This window comes from Equus quagga, chromosome 19 (genome assembly GCF_021613505.1).
Source record: "Equus quagga isolate Etosha38 chromosome 19, UCLA_HA_Equagga_1.0, whole genome shotgun sequence".
NCBI lineage: Eukaryota > Metazoa > Chordata > Mammalia > Perissodactyla > Equidae > Equus > Equus quagga.
This window is the reverse complement of record NC_060285.1, coordinates 12,224,595-12,238,259: the sequence shown is the minus strand read 5'-3', so window position 1 is coordinate 12,238,259 and position 13,665 is coordinate 12,224,595. Positions and strand designations below refer to the sequence as shown.

At 53.1% G+C, this 13,665-nt stretch overlaps 1 protein-coding gene across 1 annotated transcript in view; it reads right to left on the bottom strand.

The window, feature by feature from the left end:
* Positions 1-3,610: 3,610 nt before the first annotated feature.
* Positions 3,611-13,665, bottom strand: part of CACNG2 (calcium voltage-gated channel auxiliary subunit gamma 2) — a 110,894-nt gene continuing 100,839 nt past the window's right edge. The window contains exons 3-4 of the mRNA XM_046645947.1: positions 5,234-5,374; positions 3,611-4,146 (exon numbers count right to left, since the gene is read on the bottom strand). Of these exons, the coding sequence (XP_046501903.1) occupies positions 3,611-4,146; positions 5,234-5,374 (677 nt within the window). The remainder of the gene's footprint in view (positions 4,147-5,233; positions 5,375-13,665) is intronic.

Below are 13,665 nucleotides of genomic sequence, written 5' to 3'. Positions count from 1 at the left end.
CAATTCTGGGATTCTGTGCCTTTAGGATTGTTTTAAACAGGATGCCAGGAGTTGGGAAAGCAATTAAAGAAATCCACTGAAGTGAGGACCAAGCTATAAAAAAAATCTTTATTTCATGTACCAGGAATTTTTTTCTTTTTTTTTTCTTTTTTTAGTTTTCTGCTTTTTAAAATTTTTTTCTGTTAACAGTCTGAAAAAAAAAAAAAGGACCCACCAAGAAAAGGAAATGGAGGTTGGTTTCTTGAACTGGTTTGAGCTGGACATGAGCAAGCGTCCACCCTGGCAAGCAGCGCCCTTGCCGTCCCGACCCCAGCCCCTTCCCACCAGGCCCCCTAGCCCTTTCTCGGCCATGCTGGTCTCCCCCCACACCCAGATGGCCTACTTCAAGCAGACGAGGGACCCAGGCCTGTGGTCCGGAAGGAAGCGCCGACTGTCACCCTATACGCTCCGCCAGAACTCAGAGACCTGGGGCCAGGTTTCCCCTCTGGACAGCGCCCACTCGTTTGCTGTTTTCTTGGGGCCTCGATCCTTTCAGCCTTGCAATCTGGGGGAGGGGTCGGTGGGCAAGGTTGAAGGGAGGAGGGAGAGATTGCCATTCCTGCCCAGATGAGAAGACCTGGGACACCACCACTCCTGACGCTGGCCCCCCGGCTCTGCCCTGGCCCCCGGGGGCCTCGGTGCACTTCTGCGCTGGGCTGGCAGAGGTTCTGCCTTGTGGTTCAGGCTGAGTTTAGGATTGCAGCTGACCTGAGAAAAGAGCTTTCCTTCCCCAGACTAAAGTCAGGAAGGGCAGCTGGGAGTGTGGGAGCCCCAAGAGCTCCCCACTCCTCCGAACTCCCCAGAGAGCTCAACTTGAGAGATTTCAGAGGGCGGGAGAGGTCAGTGTCAAGAAAGAGGCTGACCCAAGGCTTGCTGGGGGGGTGGGGTGTGGGGTGTTGCAGGGGCCCCTCCCTTCAGCAGAGTGACTCCCAGTCTGGGCTGAAACTCAAGCTCGGGAAAGCTGTTGGGTTTCTCTCAGTTTGAACTGACCCTTGTCACTCTGGGAAGAAAGGGGGAGAAACACGGGGCACCCCAGACTTTAGTCCGTGGTGTGAGTTTAACTTTGGGGGTCGGTCCCCACCCTGGGACACAACCTTGTAAAGCTCTCTTCTCCATCCCCTCAGCCTTAACCCCTCCCAGCAAACCTCAGAGGATCCCCTTTTTCTGACCCCCCAAGACAGTAGGGGAAGCCTGGTGGCTGACGTCTTCTCTCAAGGAAGCCCCCTTCCCTCTCTGTGACTGGGTTATGGCATTTAAGAAGGGGGACACGAAAGGAAGAGCGGCTTTGGGGACTTCTGGGGCCTTTTCTTTCTCTGTCTGAATGGCAGGATGCGGTTGCTCACATGTGTGTATTTTTGCTTTGACACTGGATGTGGGGGCAGGGGGTTGGGAGCACAGTGAGGAGGCATATGAGATGTGTGTGTGTGTGTGTGTGTGTGTGCGCCTGATGGATGATTTGGGAATATTCTCCATGTCTGGGGGTTGGATGGCAGCTATTTCGGTCATCCCTGGCATCTTCCTCTGGGCAGGTGGCAGATCTTAAGAGTCATCGACACCAAGAATAAGAATGGGTCTTTGGAGTTCATCTGGGTCAATCCACATGCTTACATAGGGGGAAACTGAGGCCCAGAGACGCCACGCAGCAGGGGATTCCAGAATCCAAAGCTGGATTCTAGCCTGGTGCCCTTTCCATGCATGCACGTGTGAGGTGTGTACGTGGGTGTGTGTGCTTGCACATGGCGGGGTGGGAGGGCACGCGTGAGCACGAAGGCTAGTATGGAGCTGCTATTGTTGTCAATGGCTTTGGAGCGCAAGAGTTAGTCTTTTCGGAGCCCTGCCTCTGGCTGCGTGTGAGGATGGAAGGCTTTAGATGGAGGGTGTACCCCTGTGAGCGATTCTAGTGCTGGGCTTGGGGACCGTGTCTGTGTGTGTATGAGTGTGTGTGAGGGGGGGTGCGATCTCCTTCGAGTAGACCAGATTCCTGATCACTATTCTCTCTCTCTCTTCCACATTAGCAGCACCTTCCTGGTAGAAGGAAGAGATTTTTCACCAAAGAGACTTTCGCAGCTCTCGAGGGCCTTTCTCCTCTCCCGCCGGCTTTAAGCCCAGCTCTAATCTCTCACCATAGTTTTTTTTTTTTTTAAATGGACTTATATATTTGTTCTGTTTTCTCTTTACAAGTTCCCTGCTAAATTTTAAGTCCCCCACCCCACCCCATTTTTTGTTTTCACAGTTTAAAGCTGGAAAAGAATTAAAAGAAAAATACTATCTGATTTTCTTGCAAGTAAATCCACTTATTATATATTTACATTTATTTATAGTCTGTGGTTTTTTTATTAAAAAAAATCACCACTTGTTTTTCCTTTTTCTTTTGTAAAAAGAAACCTTTTTGCAATGTCATTGTTGGACCTGCTGGGCCCCGAGGGGGCTTCAGTGAGTCCAAGAACCCCCAAAGGGTCAATGAGCCCCCGTCCCTGGAGGTTGGGGGCCTATGAGTCTGGGGGTCCACCATCGCCCCAGGGTCATCGGGTGGCCCTGAGGTGAGGGGTGAGGAGGGAGAGCTGCTTTTTATCCCCCGGGGGGTGGGCATCTCCTGCCCCGAAGGACAGGAGCTTGGGGTGGTGACCCCAAGGGACTCACCCTGAGGATTCCGGGGTGTCTGCCATCTCCGCAAGCCACCAGCAGCCACCCCCTCTCCTTCCCTTCCTCAAGGCCTAGGAAGTCATCACAGTGGGTTAAGGACCATTAAGGGCTGGGAACCCGGGGGCTGGGCAAGCCCCAGTGCATCCCCTCCAGGCACCTTTCGGACAGGAGGGACCAAGGACTCTAGGGTCACCTGGAGGCCTACAATTGCCCCATCAATGCTGGGTGGCGCCGGCTCGCAAGCCACCGAGCATGCCCAGCGTTCCTGGGGCACCCATCCAGAGGCTCCAGGGACCTGGCAGTGACCAGAGGCTCACCTGGCCCCAGGGCCCCTGAGTCTCCACCCCCCCTCGCCCAGGGAGGCAGAGCCCACTTGGGGTTCAAGGGAACAGAAAAGTAACTCTCCCGCATTAAGAAAAAAAGTAACATAAACCCCCTGATAAATGCAAAGAACATCCCCTGCCTTTCTGCCCCCTTCTCGTTTTTTTTTTTTTTTTTTTTTGCTTTCACGTTATCTTGGTTCCCTTCTAGTTTTTCATTTAAATTGGTTTTTATTAAATGTTAAAATAATGGTACATGGGAAATCATGCATTTTCTTTTAGTTTTATTTTCTATTTTTAATTTTTTATCCTCTCTCGCTTTTTTTTTTTTTTTAGAGTTTGTTTTTCCTTCCCTCGTTTCTATTTTTTCACATTGCCTGTTGTTCGGCTTCTTTGTTCCTCTTATATTTTGTTCTTTTTTTAATTTTTTAAATTTACTTATGTTTTTCTGTTTTTTTGTCTTTTTTTTTGCTCTTGGAAGATTTTCCCCGCGGACGGTGGTGCCCCCCGCCCCGCGTCCCACCCCCGGCCCACCCCGCGGGCCACGCCCCTCCTCCCGGCTCTGCCCCGACGGGACCGGGCGCTGGCTGGCGAGGCGGCCGCGGGCTTCATACGGGGGTGGTCCGGCGGTTGGCTGTGTTGGAGTGGAGGGAGTCTTTGTTCTCCTTCTGGATACAGTTGTGAACTTGGAGGAAGCTGTTATCCCTGTCGGAGTTGTAGGTGGCGGTGGGCGTGGTGGCGGCCTTCAGGGGGTCCCTGCTGAGGGTGTACATGGAGATCTCCGTGGACGGCAGGGTGTTGAAGCCCTTGATGCCCACGGGGGAGGCGTCCCTGGAGTGTGAGGGCTCGGTGGAGCGGGAGCTGGAGCGGCTGCGGCGCTGGTAGCGGTAGCGGTAGCTGGGGATGCGGGTGATGGCCGAGGCCTGGAGGTAGTCCGTGGCGCGGGCCGTGGCCCGCAGCTGTTTGTGCCGGTCGATAAACATGTGCACGGCCAGCACCCCGACCATCTCGGCGATAATGAAGGACAGGGCCCCGAAGTAGAAAGACCAGCCGTACGAGTAACTATTCTTTTTGGAGTCGCTCTTGGAGGGGTCTCCGGCATTGGCAGATATGTAGACTATGATGCCAATGATGTTACTCAGACCTGCGGGTACGGAGGGGCCGGGCGGGGAGGATCAGAGACAAGGACGTTAGTTCCCAAGGAGGATGCCAGGCGCTGGGCTGGGTTAAAGGACAGGGACAGCTAGGTGGGCCTTCCCTGGTCCAGTGTTTCCAGGATGAACGATGGGCCAGTAGAGAGGGATGTCGGCAAGCATCCCCTTAATGTTCTGTCATGCCACTGGAGAGAGCCACAAAGGGGAGAGCTAATGGAAACGGAGATGTGGGAAGAGGGGAGAGAAGAGAGAGGCATTCTACTGTGTACTGAGTAATAATGGCAATAGATATTGTTTACTGAGTATGTACTGCCTGCCTTCACTGCTGACTGCTTTTCAAGGGATTTGTAGATGAGGAAACAGAGAAGGTAAGTAACTTGCTCAAGGCTGCACAGAGATTTGAAGCTGGTGTAGCAAGGGTTTGAGACTGGCTCCTGGAGCCAGACTGCCTAGATTTAAAGCCTTTGGCAAGGCAACCTTCCTCTGAGTTTCCAGATCTGTAAAATGGGTGTAATAACCGGACTTACTCCTATAGGGTCCCGGAGAAGAGTAAATGAGCTAATACATGCGAGAGCTGTTGGACTCTGGGATGTCGCAAGTGCTCCTTGCATGTTAGTCATTCTTATTAAACAGCTTGTGCTACATCCTATGTTCTTTTTCTGGCATCTGAAGCCAATGTGACTTTTCATGTAACTGGGGTGAGAAATGTGGTTTTGGGTGTCTGGCTGCTCCCGCCTGGGTAGGAGAGGAGAGGGTGCTGGGGTAGGCCCAGTACTCTGAGAGGGACCTGGGTTGAGGCCCTTTTCCAAGAGGCTGGAGGAAGATGGGCCCTTGGGCTAAGGGACAGCATCTGGGGATGTTTCTGGAGGACTCAGTGGGGGCGCAGGTGTTGTTATGGGGCAGAAGCCCCGGCACAACCTGCCTTCTCTGCAACACGATCTGATGCAAGCCCTGGAGATTCCTCTCCTTGCACCCCTCCTCTCTCCTCCAGGCCCTCCCAGCCACTGGGCACCCAAACCTCAGCCTTCTCCCTGCTGGGGGGCCTAGGCCCTGGCCCGCCCGGCTCAGGGTCGTTACCTGCGGACACGAAGAAAATGCCGGCACTCAGGATGATGTTGTGTCGGGTCTTGTAGAACTCGCTGGCTGCGATGCAGAGCCCGCCCATGAAAAGCAGAATCACGCTCAGGATCGGGAAGATGCTCGAGGCTCTCACGGCCCCTGCGGGACGCGGAGGGTTGGGGCAGAGAGAAGGGCATGGCCATGAGATCGAGGGACACAGGAGGGAGGAGAGAGAGCAGCCCACAGGAGCGGGGATTCCATGGACACGGGACCAGAGTCGAGGTTGCTTAGCAATGCTGGGGAGGGGGGAGAGGGAGCAAGCCACTGTCCCGTTCACAGCCCTTCAGGGGCTCCCCTCTCCCTCAAGGACCAAACTCCAGCACCTCATGAGGCCCACAGGGCCCTGTGTGACTTGGCCTCTGCCCACCTCCAGCCTCATGTCTCCTGGTCCTCATGTTCCCTCTTGTCCAGCCACAGCAAACTTCCCATAACATCATTGCATCCTTCTGACTTTAGACATACTGAGCTTTCTGACTAGAATGTCTTTCCTGCTCTTTTTCACTCAGCAAACTTCCGTTCATCCATCAAAACCCAGCTCAAAGTCCCCTCCTCCGTGAAGCTTTCCTTGATTTCCTTAGGCAAAGTTATTAGCTCCCTCTTCTGTGCTTTGGGGCCCTTGGGGCACACTGAGAGGTAGTATGTTATGATGGTTAGGGAAAGATGTACCCTGGATTTGAATCTGGCTTTAGCGTTTATTAGCTGGATAAGTTTGAGTAAGTTATCTCACCTGCATGCCTCAATTTCCTCATCTGTAAAATGGGGATGGTAATGGTGCCTGCCTCTTAAGATTGTTGTGAAGATTAAATGAGTTAATTCTGGTAATGCACTTAGGTAAGTCTCTAAGAGCATGTAGTATGTGTTTGATAAATGATAGCTATTATAGTAAATACTTGTTTGTATATATATGCTTCCGCCACGAGCCCTGGGATGCTATGAGGACAAGAACTGTGGCTTTCTTTTATTTTAGTTTTCTCTCTTTACTCTCTCTGTCCCCACCACGTAGTTCAGTGCCAAAGACATAGTAAGCCCTCAACACAAGCTCATTGAGTGAATAAATGTGGTGAGATGGTCCAGAAAGAGGAAGAAGCAGACACATTGCAAAGAAAAGAGAAAGTAAAAAAAGAACATAAAATGCATATGAGAAACCCCTTCAGGATAAGGTAAGAAGGAAGGATTGACAAACAGGCAGGAGAGGAAAGAATATTTGAACGAATGTTTTACTCCTGCGTGTGGGAGGTGGGAGGGCAGAGGGCACAGACGCTGAGGGCAGAGGGAAGGCAGCTGGGGGAGTGGAGTGCATATGTGGGCCAGAGCATCCGAATGGGGGACCCAGAGGTGAGGGGTCCTCCACACAGTGTCTCTGAAAAGTGAAATGTTCTTTCTATCCGGATTCCAACAGGCAGCGAGTCACCTCGGGACACTGACTCCCCGTCCTGGGAGCTGGGGGCCGGGCGGGAGGCAGAGCTGTCTGAGGCTGGTGTAGAGACAAGGAGGATTTCTTTCCATGTCCAGGTTGTTCAAATAGGCTCTGAGGAAGTTGTGTCCCATTAGACAGAGGTTCCTGTGGCTCAGCCCAGGGGTCAGCGGGGGATGTGCGTTTTGGAGCGGAAGGTGCCAGGAGTAGGACCCCCTCCCTAACCCCTTTTGGTGGCAACATGGTCTCAAAGGCTCTATGGAGAAGAGGGTTTTTCTGTATAGAACTTGAGGAGTTTTCCTAAGAGGCTTTTAGGCAGTCTGCGGTGACTCGTGTCCTGTAAAACCCTTCCTCTCTCTCCCCGTGGATCTTCAGTGAATCGACACTGCTCGTGGATGCTGTTGGGTGAGTGGATTATTTTGAGGGACTTGCAGAAGGATGGAGCTGTGTCCAGGCGGGCACGTGTGGGGCGAACTGAGCTGGGGTGAGAGGATGAGGGCACGGGGTGGGGGCAGCTGCTTCCTCTGCAATCTGGGCACCCCTCTCCCCTGCAGGCAGGGACGACGCTGCCTCCTCCCCAGACCTGAGTGGATGTTCTCTCCCTGCAAGTCGTTTCCAAGATAAGGCGCCATATCCCCACCCTGACCCCCCAGCCCACACACCCCTGCACACACACACACACACACACACGTCCGGACGTGCACACTCAAAGCTACCTGAATTCTCATCTTCACAAGCACACGGGCGTGGTGACGGCTTACTGAAGACTCAGATGAGAGAGAAGATTTGCTAAGCACCCGCTCCGTGTCGGGTCTTGAGTGGGTACCTAACATACATTGTATAATTTAATCCTCAGAACTGCCCTGTGGGGGATGTGTCGTCCCAATTTACGAGAATCCGAAGTTCAGAGAGGTGAAGTAACTTGCCCAAGGCCACACAGCTAGTGAGTCAGGATTTAAGCTCAGATCAGCCCGACTTTTGAATCACCCTGTGCTCTCCCTACGGGGCTTCCAAGGAGCCTGGGTGGGTGCTGCAGGGTCCTGAGATCTGGGTTGTGGTCCTCTCTGTGCCACTTGCTGTGTGGTTAAGGCAGGTACCTCGCCCTCTCTGGTATTCCCATGTGTAAACTGGGTGTGGCCTGTTAGGTAACTTCTAATGCTTCTGCTTTCTCCACGTGGCTATGATTTCTGACCAGCTGGAAAGGGGGGATGGCAGCATAAAGAAAGAGGGGTCGGCATGACTTCATAGGGGCGGCAGCCGCTCAGATGAGCAGGGAGAGGAAGGACTCTGGTCTTCTCCCTCGAGAAAGTGGGCTCTTCCTGCCCACAGTGTGCCTGCGATTGGCAGCTCTAGACAGCACCCTCGGAGCAGATGCTCATGGCAGCCTCAGGCCTGCTGTTTCCAGCTCAGCCAGGTCTCCTGTGGGAGCCTGGATGTCCCAACTCAGCCTTCCAGCCAGCAGAGAGAGCAAGCTCCAGCCATGGAGGGAGCTGGGATGCTGTGCGTGTGCAGTCGTATGTGTTTGTGCAAAGAGAGCCCGTATGTGCGTGGACAAGACGGAGGGAGGCAGGAAGGAGAGGTCTGCCGTGCTGCAGCCAGCAGAGAGCAACGTGGAAAAAATGGGACCACTTCAGAAGGTACCAAAGCACATGGTATGTTCTAAATAATGGCGGCAGGCGGGCAGTACAAACAGAGGCCCCTTTGGTCCAGCAGAGCCAGCCCAAACCCCAGCGTCCCTTGGAAGAGGCCTCTTTGCCCAGAAAGAAGGTGACGGGGGCAGCTGGTAAACAGCATGATGCCCAGGAAGGCTGGAGTTTGCAGGACCCAGATCTAGGAGCAGGCAGGGACTCCCACACTGGAGAAGCCTCTTGAACCAGGTCTTTCTGGCTGAGAGACGTCATAGAGAAAATGGGGATTTTGGAGTTAGTCACACTTGAGTTCAAATCCTGGCTTTGTCACTTACTAACTGTGTGACCTTGGGCAAGGGTCTTTACCTCTCTGAGCCTCAGTTTCCCCCTCCTGTGAAATGGGGACAGTAATCCTAATATCCAGCGCACAGGAATGCTGTGAGGCCCTGCTGCTCAAGGGCAGTGTGAGTGCCAGCAGCATGGGCATCGGGGGTGGGGAACTGGTTAGAAACGCAGATTCTCAGGCCCCACCCTGGACCTACTGAATTAGAATCTACATTTTAACAAGAGCCACATAACAAGACTTGTATGCACACGAAAGTTTGAGAAGTGCTCTCGTAAGGATTAAATTGGATAATATCTGCTCTGTGTCCACGCTAGATGGTGGAGAGTGAAAGGGAGCAATTGTTATGATTTCTATTCTGCCGTCCCCTACATCCAGTCACAGCTTCCCCGTGAATTGTCCTGACTTCCCACTGAGGCTGCTCTGGTCTTAGAGCTAAAATCTATCACGAGAGCAGAAAATATCAGATTCATTCAATGGATGAATATTTATTGATCTCCTCTGAGTTAGCGTAGGGAACCACACAATACCTATTAATATTTATGCAGCTCTTATGTGCCCGGCCCTGTTCTAAGTGCCTTCCATGGATTCACTCGTTTAAACCTCACATCAGTGTCATGAAACCATGGGCCTTGGCTTCAAGGAGATTACAAATACCCACAGCAGGTGTTGGCAAACTTTTTCTGCAAAGAGACAGAGAGTAAACATTTCTGGCTTTGCTGGCCATATGGTCTCTGTTACAACTACTCAACTTTGCCTTTGGTGCGTGAAAACAGCCATGGACAATATGTAAACAAATGAGCATGGCTGTGTTCCAATAAAACTTTATTTACAAGAGCAGGTGGCGGGCCAGATTCAGCCTGCCAGTTGCAGTCTGGCCACCCCTGGCTGAGAGCATAATACACTGTACAGAGGAAAGGCCACATGGTCCGGAGTGGGGAGATGCTCTGCTCTTGACCAGCTGTGAGAACAGTGAAGAAATACAGATGGAATGCCCCCCACTGTGCCAGGTTCCAGGCTGGGCGTGAAGACATAAGGGGCGCCAAACCAGGCCTGGTCCATGTCTTTATAGGGCTTATGTTCTCATGAAGGAGATATATGTCATCAGATAATAACACAGCTAAATGTATAATTATCAACCAGGATAAAGTGCTATGAAAGAATATATGGTACCCATATGGCACCATGAAGGCGTGTGACAGGCTAATGTTATGTCCATGTAGATGGCTAATGTCCATGGAGTGCTTTGTGTATGCTGGGATCATTCTAAGCACTGTGCATATAGTAACTCATTAGTTCTCGTTACAACTCTATGAAGTAAATACTTTAATTACCCCCATCATACACAGGCTAAAAGTGAGGCACAGGGAGGTTAAGCCATTTGTCCAAGGCAACCCAGCGAGGAAATGGAGGAGCTGGGTGTGTGAAGCCAGGCAGTCTGACCCTAGGCTCTGTGTGCCTAACCACTGCACTCCCCTGCTTTCAGCCCTACACTTCATGCCTCTCAGAGCATCCTCTGGGTCCCCGTGGAGATCACGGAGGGCTTCCCTGAGGGAGCGATGTTGGAGCTGACAGCGGATGGTTAAGGAGAAGCTAATTGTGCAGAATAGAGGCAGGATGTGGAGAGTGGTCCAGGAGAGGAAGCAGCATGGGCCCGGGGCTGGAGGAAGCAGGGCTTGTTCGGGAATTGAAAGGAGCTGCATCACAAAGAGCTGTGGAGGGGCCTGGGGAACACTAGGGAGAGGAGGCAGGCCGGGGCCAGGCACTTAGGGGCTCACGGGTCACCAGGGGCCTGCGGATCACACTGTGGAGCTAACGTTTATCCTAAGGGCAGAGGGAACCAGTGAAGGGCTTCAAGCAGGCAGGGCTATCACCATCTGATTTGCACCTTAAGAAGCAAATGGATTAAGAAGGGGTCAAGGGTGGCTCCAGGGAACCAGTGAGAAGGCTGATGCAGCTGACCAGACAAGCGGTGAAGGGTCCTGGACCAAGTGGGTGCAAAGGGTGTGGGCAGAGGTGGGTGGGCCTGAGGGATGTTTAGGAGGTGAATTAAGACTTGGTGACGGGTGGATATGGTGGAGAAGAGACTGGCGTTGAGGATAACTTCTGGGTCTGGATGGATAAATCACTAGTGAGTCTGGGAGAGGATCAAGCTCGAGGAGCAGAGGGAGGGAAATCTAGGCTGGTTGGGACACGCTGAGTTTGAGGTGCTTCCGGGATGTGTGCGTGGAGTGTGGGGTCAGTCGGATGTGTAGTCCAGGGCACGAGGTGTGGTCTGGGCTGGAGCTGTAAGTGGGGGTCGCACACACAGAGGTGAGCATGAAAGAGCTTGCCCTTGGAGAGCAGACGGCTTAGCCTTGAGGCTTGGGGGGTGCCAGAGTTTAGGGGCTGGCTGGGAAGACCTCGGGCGAATCTCCTGGTGTCCCTGGGCCTCCACTCCCTTGTCTGTAAAATGGAGATGACCATCTGAACTAGTCCTCCTTATGGGGTTCCAGTGATTAAATAGGAAGAAGAATGTGGAAGCTTTTGAAAATGCAGAATGTTGGTAAACTGTGAACAATTTAATATTTGCTATGCTGGTGACAGAAATGAAGAGAGTCCTAAGTACCCAGGAGGAGCAACATCTTGCCCTCTGGGGGGGGGGGGGCCTGAGTTTTAATTTCCTCATGAATCCTCTTTTTGGCCAAATTCTGCAGACAAGTCATCTCGGGATCTAGGGCCCCAGTGGCCCAGCCCCTGTGGCTGTCCTGCTGGGAAATCACTCTTCAAGGTGGGCACAATTGGTGGACATGCAGAGGCCCCACTGTCCCCTGGCTCACTCTGGCAGAGGAGGAGAGAGGGGTGGTAGTCCGCGTGGTGCAGGGTGGGAGGTCGGCAGACCTGGCCCTGGCGCCCACTCTTTGCCGGTTCTCCACAGGACCCAAGCGTGTGCCTTCCCTTCTCTGGGTCTCAGGTCTGCACTCTAGTGGGATTGGACCAGATGATCTCTAGGGTCTCACCCGTCCCCAATGGTCCTGTGCCCCCCACGACCTCCCCTCAGGGCTCCTCCGCCTGGCTGCCCTCATGCCTCTCCCTTACACTAGTTATGGCTTTTAATCAAAATAGTCACCATAATTAGGTGGTGGAGGGTGGGCTCCCTATTTTCTGGGCACAGTGTTAAGCTCTTTATGCCTGTTATCCCATTTGGGACTTAATCCGTGCTAATGGGATAGAATCACAGAAGTGCTGGGCTGGGAGAAGGTTCTAGGTTCTTGGGCATCTCTCCCTCTCTCCTCCTTCCATGCTGGGCTGGATGGGGTAGCCAATGACCATGAAAGGAGACGGGCTGCAACAAATGTGTGTGTGTGTGTGTGTGTGAGAGAGAGAGAGGGGGAAGCGAGGAGGAGAGAGAAGAAGGAGGAGAGAGAGAGAGAGAGAAGGCGTTGCTGGAGAAGAGAGACCTGAAAAAAAAAGAGGAAAAGGAATAAGAAGAAAGTGGACGAGAGGAAGAGAGAGGAGTCGAACGTGGTGGCCAGCATGGGTTCCGGATGTGGACTGCTGAGGTCCCACCTTGGCCCTCCCACTGGCTGTGTGGCCTCAGTGCCTCCCCTTTCTCCTCTGTGTCATGGGGTCACCAACAGTACCTGCCTCTTAGGGCTGTTGTGAAGAGGAATGAAGATAGTGTATAAAGTGTCAGGCCTGGCACACGCAGAGTCAAGGGGCCAATGAATGTTTGCTATGTATAATGACACAGGAGAGCAATTTTGGAAGCCCGGCGAGCTTCCTCTGGGAGCGCCATCTGTGCAGGTGCCGATGCTTTCCCGTTTCCTGTTGTCCCTGGGGCCAGCTATCTGCTACAGGAGCTCACGAGGGAGATGGCCTGAGTGCGTCTCACTGGCTACCTCGCCTGCCCTCCTGAGCCTCGGCTGGCCCTCTGCTGTAGGGGGAGCGTCGGCACACCCAGCTCCTGGGGCTGCCATGAGGACTGATGAGCAAACCCATTTTAAGCAATTAGAACGGTGCCTGGTACCTGGCGAGCACGGGGAAACGTCAGTTCTCACCACAGCAGAGTGTATCGTTGCTGCTGCTCACAGGCCTGGGCTTACCTCGTTGGTGTTTATTAAAGTGCAGGTTGTGACTCATGACTAGGCTGTGAAGTCAGCATGGTGGCTGCAGCCAGCACTTAAATAAATGAACCAGGACAGAATAGAAACCGTGGGCGCGTGTGGAGTGCGCGAGGGGTGGGCACCGTTTTGTGAAATGTTCACTCTGGTTGCATGGATGTGAGTTGGTAAAAGCTGCAGCTGAGATGACCCCTAACTGCAGGGCATGATTTAGACGCACTGACCATGACGACCTCTGGTGGGAATGTCTCCCACCATGATTTTGCTAGAAGGGTCTGCGGGGCTGGGGCACCAGACAGGAGCACTCGACCCTGGATGATGTCCAGGAGGCAGGTGGCATCCTAGAAAGTGTACTGGGCTGGGGTAAGTCATCGTCCCTCTCTGGGCCTCATTTTTCCTCATCTATAAAATGGGAGGATGGGGCTGGGTGACCCTAAGGGCGTGTCTAGCTCCAGCATGTCAGGCCTGGGAGGATATGTCATCACACTTCTAAACTCTAGCAGGAAGGAGGGGGTGGTGGACTTCCCTCACGTGTTCCCCTGGAGCAGCTGGGAGCCCTAACAAAGCACTACCCTCCCCCTTGTCTCACTGTGTCCTCAGAGCGCCCCAGGGGACTGGCACTCAGAGAGGCTCAGAGAAGTCGTGTGTCTTGCCTAAGGCCACAGAGCAGAGCTCACCTTGAATTCAGGCCCCTTCACTCTAAGTCCCCAAGATCAGACCTTGATACCTAACATCCACCTTTGTCCTCATTCTGGGAAAAGGGTAGACGTGCCAGGTGGCCCTAGGGAAGGTGGGTCCTCGTTTATTCACTCAGCAAACATCTCCTGGACAGGTCCTGTGCTGGGTGGGGTGGTGGGGGGTGGGAGGAGAACTGTCTATTTGTGGTACTCCTCTTCGTGTCC